Source organism: Anarrhichthys ocellatus, unplaced genomic scaffold (assembly GCF_004355925.1).
Source record: "Anarrhichthys ocellatus isolate YVR2014 unplaced genomic scaffold, GSC_Weel_1.0 scaffold34, whole genome shotgun sequence".
Taxonomy (NCBI): Eukaryota; Metazoa; Chordata; class Actinopteri; order Perciformes; family Anarhichadidae; genus Anarrhichthys; species Anarrhichthys ocellatus.
This window is the reverse complement of record NW_022280064.1, coordinates 3357144-3366478: the sequence shown is the minus strand read 5'-3', so window position 1 is coordinate 3366478 and position 9335 is coordinate 3357144. Positions and strand designations below refer to the sequence as shown.

The 9335-nt window shown below is 39.5% G+C and overlaps 1 protein-coding gene across 3 annotated transcripts; it reads right to left on the bottom strand.

Moving 5' to 3' along the window:
• Window positions 1-6454: 6454 nt before the first annotated feature.
• LOC116393675 (uncharacterized) lies at window positions 6455-9335 on the bottom strand. Of its 3 annotated transcripts, XM_031866206.1 has the most exons (7): window positions 9257-9335; window positions 8778-9095; window positions 8379-8636; window positions 8177-8245; window positions 7932-8018; window positions 7805-7833; window positions 6455-7272 (listed from the first exon to the last, which is right to left on the bottom strand). In XM_031866206.1, the coding sequence occupies exons 1-7, from the start codon at window positions 9318-9320 to the stop codon at window positions 7189-7191; spliced, it is 909 nt and encodes a 302-aa protein (XP_031722066.1). In that variant the 5' UTR covers window positions 9321-9335; the 3' UTR covers window positions 6455-7188. The 3 variants fall into 3 exon arrangements, with proteins under 3 accessions (XP_031722066.1, XP_031722063.1, XP_031722064.1); XM_031866203.1 differs by having other exon boundaries at window positions 8379-9095; XM_031866204.1 differs by having other exon boundaries at window positions 8177-8230; window positions 8379-9095.

Sequence of the window (9335 nt, the reverse complement as noted above, 5' to 3'; positions counted from 1 at the left end):
GAAACGTAAACAGGAAGTGACTGGCTATTGGCTGTCTCTTCTTCTTCTTCTTCTTCTCTTTCTTCCGAGGTCTGAGGCAGCGCATGCGTATTATTGCAAAGGACTTTTTTAAATATGATTATAACAGGATTTTTTTTTTCTCTCTGACAAAAAAAAATTCACCATAAATATTTTAATCTTAAAAGCAATTAAATATTTAATTGTGAAATGTAACCACATATATATTTAAAAAATATATATGTGTAACTATAATGAAATATGGTGTGAAATATGATTAAACTGTTTTAAAAAAAAACACGAAAAAAACCTATATTGGTATCGAACATTTAGTGCATCCCTGCAGGGTGCGCTGTGATCATGTTTATTTCAACCTCCTGTCAATACAAAGTCATTTCAATGGCCTGGTATGCATAAAGCGGCCTAATGTATATTTATATGACAAGTTGTTAGGACTTAGATTAACTTTTAAAGAAAATAAAAAGATGCTTTGCCAACAAATCAAGCAAGTTTCTTGTTCCAGTAGAAATGGGTCAGTCCTGTTAACGTAAAACCGTAAACAGGGATTTATTACAAGGTGATTAAGTTCTGTTAACTTGTGTTTTTGTTATTTTTAGAATGTGAGAAAAGCTACTTTAAAAGTTAGTTTACTTTACACCAGACTCCTCTACGCTGTAGAACCTCAAAGTCACATGACTGACACGTTGTTAGATAAGTTTGTCGGATTCAAGAAGATGTCACATATAGATCTTAACAGATTCTTATCGATTATGTTCACATTTTGATGATGCAGGTCACGGCTACAGATCAAAAGCAGCTGACATTTCAGAAATATTCTGCACACATTTATACTTGTGCATAATATTTTTGTCCATTTATATTCCTGGGTGCTGAGGTGCATGAGCAGGTGCAGTCAGGTGAAGAGGGGAATAGATGAGATATTCCAGGTCCCATCTTCTGTTTAATGTTCCCTGCATGTTATTTTTACTGAGTCAAAAGTGTCGACAGTCACAGTTGCTCTGCTTCATGTGACTCTGACAGAGATTCGAAATCTCTCAGGTTGTTTTTCAACCGCTCCACCATGAGACGCCGCTGATCCATCTTTATGTTTAGACCAAACTGCCACCATCCTGCCTTCCTCTTCCCGCCTCAAAATATCCCAAAGACTTGAATATGGCAGGAGGAATACCTGACTGTTTCTCACTTTCTTTTTGCCCCTCAACATTAATGCAAAACTCATTCAAAGGCTGAGATCTCAAGCAAATGCCAGTTTCAGGCATGAAGCAATACACAGAAATCTGGAACTCACAGAGCAGGTTTATGGAGATTTCACAGACGCTTTGGAAGCTTTATGGAGGTAAATGGGGGGGGGGGGGGTGGGGGGGGCACTTTGATCTTGATCTGTTCATGACTTCGCCCAAAAGGTATTAATGGAGTTTGAACCAGTTCATTGAAGATAATATCTTGCATCTTAAAAACAAAACACTGTTGTCAGATTGAAAACAATGGCAATTTTGCAATTTTAAATGTAATTTTGGATGTAGTTTGACACTGTTTTCCTATTATATGGGACAGACAGACAGACAGACCTGCTTCATTTTTGTGTGTTTAAAATAAGGGTATTAGGCCTGCTTATTAAGAAGCAACGGTATTTCTTTACTATAAGGATGACATGGAAAAGGAAAACATCCCTTTGTCACAGACATTTGCCCACTCGTGCACTGTCTGTGGTTACATTTCACTGTATTCAACATGGCTGAAACAGCAGAGCAGCGTGTCACTTCTATAGAATATTAACTAAAGCTGAGTGCTCGACCGCCAAACACCCTACATCATCACTTCAAACCGATCACTGCGCAGAACGAACGTCAAATCTCAAGATCACATTGAAAAGCAACGAAGGGACGCCCGACCACTGACTCATGTCACACCGCATCAAGAGCAGTCCAGCTGCTCTGCGTGTGTGCCCACGCACTTCAAGCCTCGCAGTCAGTTGCTCCAGTCATGTACGGATGCTGGGGGCATTAAAAACCCACTCCTGCAAAGTCAAAACCCACAGGAGTCATGAACATGCCGTACGGACCAGAGACCTCTGACCTTTTGGCTGTGCTTCTGCTGCATGATGTACATCCACAGCGCCTCTGGTGCTCTATGTGCCAGCCACAATACATCCTTTATTATGAAGCAGGTGTCATGAAATCGCATTAGACATAAGACATTTTCTTTTGTTTAAAATGTAAATGAGGGAGCATTGGAGTATGAGGATGTGCAAATTGTGCAGGTTGAGGATGTGCAAAATGTGCAAACCATGTGCAGGTTATTGAAGGAGCGAAACAGAGTGAAATGTGGTTGAAACTATAAAGCTGAGAGTTCTCTGTTAGACAGAGGAGAGGTGTCTTTTTAATAAACCCTCTTGTTGGAAAATAAACTCAACTTCTTTGACTGCTAGGTTTACGACAATGCCTCAAACATTCACAGGATCCAGTGTGTCGACGCCAATGTTTATGACAAATTAAAGTCCCATTAGGTGGCCTCGCCATCGACTTCTTCCTTTATATTTATTACTTCTACTTTTCTAGTCTGCACACAAACATCACCCAAAGGACTTCACACAAAAAGATTAGACGCTGCAGCAAAGAAGAGAAGGAAAATTGATCTGAAGCGATTTTAGCAGCTGTTTAAATTTCAAATTCAGATTCAATTCACTGTAATAATTTAAACTCTTTGTATTCACATCATGTAGTGTGGAAGGTAGCGATGAAGGAGATTCCCATGTTTATGACGGCTGTATGCAGAGTTTTACATTTGCATTTATTTAAATGTCAAATATATCGAGCATCCATGTTTGTTTGATTTCTCAGGAGCTTACATATCATCCGTGAAGATGCAGCAGCTGTAACACAGCTCAGACACCATCGTCTTACAGTATAAATTATAAATGCTCCACTCTATTCACCAGCTCGTCTCTTAACTGTGTCTGCCACAGCGACGCCGCTGTGAAAGTGATGGTATTTGATTCTGACGCGTCTGGTCCATATGATCGTCTGACAGTGAAGATGCAGTGTTTGTATAGATGAACCTCTAATGAGGGGGGAAAAAAGCTTTATGTAATGTCACGAGGTTGGCTCTCCATCAAGTGCAGCAATCTTCCACCCGCCAAATCCAGATTAATTCTGCTTGTGTGTGTGTGTGTGTTTGTGTGTGTGTGTGTGTGTGTGTGTTTAAAATCTGCCAGTTGCTAAGGGAAACTGGCACAAAGTTTATGATAATTATTAGTCAACACTATGGGATTTACAACACAAAGGTCTTGACCTGAAGCTGACAAACGCAGCACATTTCCTTTCTTTTAGGATGATGTATTCAAGCCTTTATGTCATAGTATTAATGGAGGGACACAGGGAATGTAGCAGGGGAGTGACGTGCAGCCGGGGAATCAAACCGCTGACTCGCTTCTCAGGGGCATTTAGGCCTAAAGCCACTTCGCTGTTCGGTCGCTGGAGCACAGCACATTTCTGCCACGCGGCTTTAGAGTAGAGTATTTATCGATTGCATTAGAAATGACACTTTGTGTGGCTCGCATCATGATAAGAGCAGGTCAAAGGTGCCTCAATGCTTCCTTTCTAATCTCCTTTAGCATAGGACGCACTAACCATCCTTTATGAAAGGAAAGGAGTTAATCCCACAATCCCTGGCGGCAGCAACATTTAAAGCCGCTCTTAAAAACAGACAATATGCGTATCTTGCACAGATTTAACAATTGCTTTCATACAGTCGTGTACTAATTGAGAGAACGAACCTTTTCGTTTCACTTTATTTTTTATTCAGTGAATATAGCAAGCTGTCAATAAACAAATTCTCATAAACAGAATAAATAATCAACATGAATAAATATTAAATGTCCAAAAAGGAGTAGGGAGAATAATACAGTGCTGCCTCTTCTCCATAACTCAAACAATAAACTCAATACAGCAGCAAAGGTGAAAGTAAAATATAATAAGTATACAGACTGAACGGTTGAATTCACACTTGAGTATTTAATAATGCACCACTACTTGTCTGAGACGTTTAGGTTCATGTATAGATGTCAGTTTGGGAGATCTTTCGTGTCGCTAAGATGAATATATAGTAAGTTACAAGCAAAATCAGCAACATAAGATTCTGCTTTATTTTACTATTCACATTTATTTACATTTATGAGTCGTGACAAAACGTTTGACACACAAAAAAAGGATATGGTCACTTTCCAGCCTCTTTTCTCTTACTTCACCTTATCATGTGCAATATCAATTACACTGTTCAATAGCAATATTTCCGACGTGCAACAATGTGAATTAAACCGTGAAATACGGAAAATTATTAGAAAATATGCTCCAACTTCAGTGAATTGCCATCCAACAGAATTAAACATGGTAGATTCAGCAAAACATTGATGTTTAATACATCACAACATTTCAGTAGCCAGTGAGGAATCAGAAGAAGAAATAAAAAGCACACTTTGGCCCGTGATGACTAAAATGCTACCCCCCCCCCCCCCCCCTTCATTTTGATTAACGCCAAACATGGACAGTTCTACAATAGATGCCATACAGCTTAGAATCAGCCCAAGATATGGGATGCAATTATATGTTGATGTGACAGCATGTCTTAGTCTTAGAGCTTAGAGCTATTTATATAGACCGCCTGAAACAACATGGGGGGTTTCTGTAGTCCATCCTTGGAGCATAGTAGTTTCACCACAGCAGACCCTCATCAATAGCAGCCACCGTCACATCATCAGGATTCTGTAGCTCAGTGTAAGTGCAGTCGGGTTGTGTTTTCCTAAATCCTCATGATGTGTTTCCTTGACCTCTCAATGTTTTCCATCAAGATCAACGTGGTTAGGAAAATATATTAGGACGTGTTTTATGACTTTCCCGGCAGGCGGCAACCTCCTGATGCGGAAGTGTCTTAAAACCTGCATTCTCTCTAATGTCCAGCAGGGGGCGACTCCTCTGGTTGTATAGAAGTCTATGAGAAAATGACTCTACTTCTCTCTTGATTTATTACCTCAGTAAACATTGTAAACATGAGTTTATGGTCTCAGTCTCTAGTTTCAAGTCTTCTTCAATACAGCATGATGTTCATTTAGTAAATTATGGTCCATAAGAACTGAGCCGAACTTCTTTGTGCGACGCTTCGCTTCCAGTATGGGCCAAACAAAGCAACCTAGTACACGTAATCACATGGACTCTTGTTGGCATATGTCAATAAAAGGTGATGCAGGGGATGCTTTCGGGCGGGGCTACACGGTGATTGACATCACTCCTCCTCATTGCAAATATGATACCTTCCGTTCATCGGTTGCAAAAAAAACAACATGGCGACAGTCGTAAACCAAGATGGCGACGGCTAAATTGAGGCCTCAAAAACGTCAGTCCACAAACCAATGGGATCACGATGACTACGCCTACTTCTTATAGACAGAAACACATGTTTTTCTTTTCCAAGATGGCAGACTTTCTCTCTCACTTTTCCTCAAAGTCCGTGAGGGTTTTAGTTCTGTCCCACCGTCAAATCGTTGAGTGTTTTCACGGCTCTCTGGCTGACATTTGCAGCCCTTTATAAACACATTGTGTAAGTCTGCATGGGAATTACCCACAATTCATAGCATTGTGACGTTAAAGAAGGGATTACCAGGGGAAGCCCGGAGGCCTTTAAAAAAAAAAAGGTAAACAAAGAGGACGGCACATCGATGTTCAGCCTGGAATATCAACACAGAAACATTCATATTAAAGGAATAGTTCATCCCAGAATTAAACTCTTACCTGTTGTGATATTTATTAATCTAGATTGTTTTGGTGCGAGTTTGTCTTGTTTTGGAGATATCGGTCGTAGAGATGTCGGCCTTCTCTCCAATAAAATGGGACTAAATATTTCCCACATGCTCACAACAAGGTCTGTGGTTTTTGGGTAACCGGGTCAAGATTTCTGAAAAGAGACATGAATTTTATTTGCGCTTCGAGCACCACAAGCCAACAGCACTACAGGTAAGAGGAGAAATGTGCAGTTTTATTTTGGGGTGAACTGTCCCTTAGAGGACTGAGGATTACACATCTGGTTTATTTATCAACAATTTATTTTAATTGTGTTTATTGAAGCTGTTTTGACAAAAACAAGTAAATACATTATTTTACAATTACCTCTCATCGTGTAAGGCAAGAGATGTATAAAATATATAATGAAGACCGACATGTTACAGCAAAGTGCTGGCTTCAGGGTTTTATACACTGGGTTGGGCCCATGACTCCACTACATTTTAAGGTTTAGTGTTTGCTGCCCTCTACTGGTTAAATGGATAAACCGCAAAAATAGTTTTTTTTTTCAAGAGTTCAAAAAAATTATTATTAAAAGATATATTTTCAAACAACTTAATTTCACTGATTTCAGAAGTGGTGTAATATTCCATTAAATGTGGATGGTTAGGAGACAAATCATCTTTAAACATGTCAGAAGATCACATTTGAAATCAGTAGCAGACTATGAATCCATGTTAATGATCCTATTGATCTTAATCATTATATTAATATAAATTATTGTTATACTTGCTAATAACTAAACCCACTCCTGTCAGATCCCAACACTGTGAGGCCTGGGTGGTGATGAGGAGGTGGAGGGTTACGAGTAACATGAACGTACTAAAGGCAGAGAGACCATCTTATTTAAAAAGAGACAGCAGTGAGATGATACGCTGATGATGCAATTGTTTCGCTGTGTTATCGGACAGAAGAGACCAGCTGATCAGAACAGCTGATGTCATGATCAGAACAGCTGATGTCATGATCAACAGCACCAAACGATGACAGCATGCCTCAGAGGAGTGAAAGGCAGATTAATGAGAGATAACCTACAGGCCTAAGCATGTAAACATAGTCTCCCTGACTGAACTCATGCTACAGCTTCATTAAAGCCCAACACATACTGTAGACCAATATGTTTGCATTAAAGTCCATCAGAATCACTTCCTCTGGACACTGAGGGACAAACGTGATGCGAATCTGCTGCAGCTTAACAAATAAAACATAAATCTTAATTTCATGGCTACATTTTTCAATATGTAGCTTAGCACAGAGAACATCTGAATGATTCTTTAGTCATGGACTAGGATGTCTGGATGTTTAACAGCAGTGGACTCTGGTGGGTTGATGTTGTTCATCAGTCCAGTGAGACGGAGGCAGAAGGCTCTCCAGCGTTTTCATAGTTCACCGTACCGTCATCTTCATCTTCATCATCACGCTCCTGTAAACAACAACAACAACACACTTGAGATTCTGGGTGAACACGGAGCCAATAGATTTCTTTAGAAACACAGAGCCGCTCCAGAGGAACAGCTGGGTTCAGTGCCTTGCTCAAGGGGAACCAGAGTGCTGGTTGTTGGAGCAGATGAGAGCATTCACTTCAAACACACTCTTTATTTTAAAAGGCTTCCACTGCTCCACATTTACAGAACACACGAGGAAATCCAAAATGTCTTCTCATTCACCTCCATTGAACTGGATACATGCAGAGGTGTTGACTCAACTCTATGGTCACTTTGGAGCCTTTTGTTTGTTAGATTATGTTTCGTTTTGGTTGATATTTCTTATTTAGCTTCTCCCAATGAACCTTAAACCATAACTGTGAAATGATCACTTCATTTAAATTCATTCAGCACTGTTTATTCTCATGCTGCATCTTCATGTCTTTTGTAGATCTACAGTGAAAAGTAGATAACAAATATAACAAACAGTGATTTTACTCTGTAACGTCATGAATCACTGTTTAAACTCACAATGTTTTCTTCTATCAGAGTTTTGTTTCCTGAAAACACAAAAAAAGAGTTGACTTTAGTTTCAACGGTCAAATTGAGGTTCATCAGAACTTCTTGTTTCTAGAAGTTTCCTCCTGAATGTTGTCACCTGTAGTTCTTGTCCATATGTTGACTGTAACAACACTTATTATAAGTGCTGCTAAACCCACAGGAACAACGATCAACCTCCACCAGCCTGAGAAGAGAAGAGTTAGATATAGTCAGAGGGTTTCACGATGACGAGGTGTTTGTTAGCGTGTTCTTGTGCTGTCTCTATCTCTGATATCTCAACAAAGAGGTTTGTTGTCTGCATGTCTTTTCTAAATGTAAATGTATTCTGTTCTGTTCAGTCACCTTCTGGTTTCCTCTCATTCGAGTTGTTTTCAGATGTTTCGTTGTTCATCACTCCTGCAATGCAACAAACTGTACAGTTAGAAACAAACTCAAGCATCTGACATCATGATGAAAGAACGATGTGATTTAAAAAGCTCAAATATGAACAAATACTTTGTGTGATCATCCACAAGAGATTTTAAACAGCTCATCATATTCTCACCTGAGGACTGAGGAGGGCTGAAGGTGAACTGATGCACTTCTCTAGTGGACCTATCAGTCACTTCACATTTCAATAAAGACTTTGACTTCTGATCAAGGTGAGATTTTTTAATCCTCAACCTGGCTGAACAGATATATTGTGGTGTCATCTCATCATACTGATCACCCTCATAAAGCCACTTCACTCTGTGTCTACATGCTCCATATGTCCACACAGAGCAGCTCAACGTCACCTCATCATTGTTCTTCTGTTCAGTCACTGTTGGTGAAGATGGAGACGTTGTGAGAGACAACAAGAGTAAAATCACCTTCTTGAAATCACTGTCATCATAATTATTGTAATGTTTCAGTTTATTGTTCCAACAAGACGGTTTGACAACATCATGATGTAAATACTCACTGGTGACAACAGCCAGATGAAACACGTCTTCACCTTCTTGTTTTCCTGATCTGAACTGTCTGCAGACATATTCACCACCATCTTTATCTGTGACATTCTTCATAACCAGAGAACATTTCTCTGAAACATTCAGTCTGTCTGATTTAGCTTCTGCTTCAACAATCTTCCCATGTTCAAACAGCGGTACTGTATTTCCTGAACCAGTGAAGAGCCACGTAATAGAGTCACACTCATCCTGATCATGTGTCACATTCTTAAAAGGCAAAGTGACTTCATCTCCATCTCTGACAGTGAAGGATGAAGGTTCCACAACTGCTGCTGTTGAGAAAATGTAAAAAATAAACTGAAATATGAATATGACTGTAAAGTTTATTCATAGTGTTGCAATAAGTTTAAATAAGTTTAAATGTGTCTCACTCTTTGGTTTCCAAGAGTTAATAAACTCATCATGATGATACAAACAGAACCTGAACTCTTACCTCTAAAGCTCAACACCTGCAGCATCAGAAATGAAGACATCACAATCCATCTGAATTCAGCCATCGTGTTCCTCTCTTG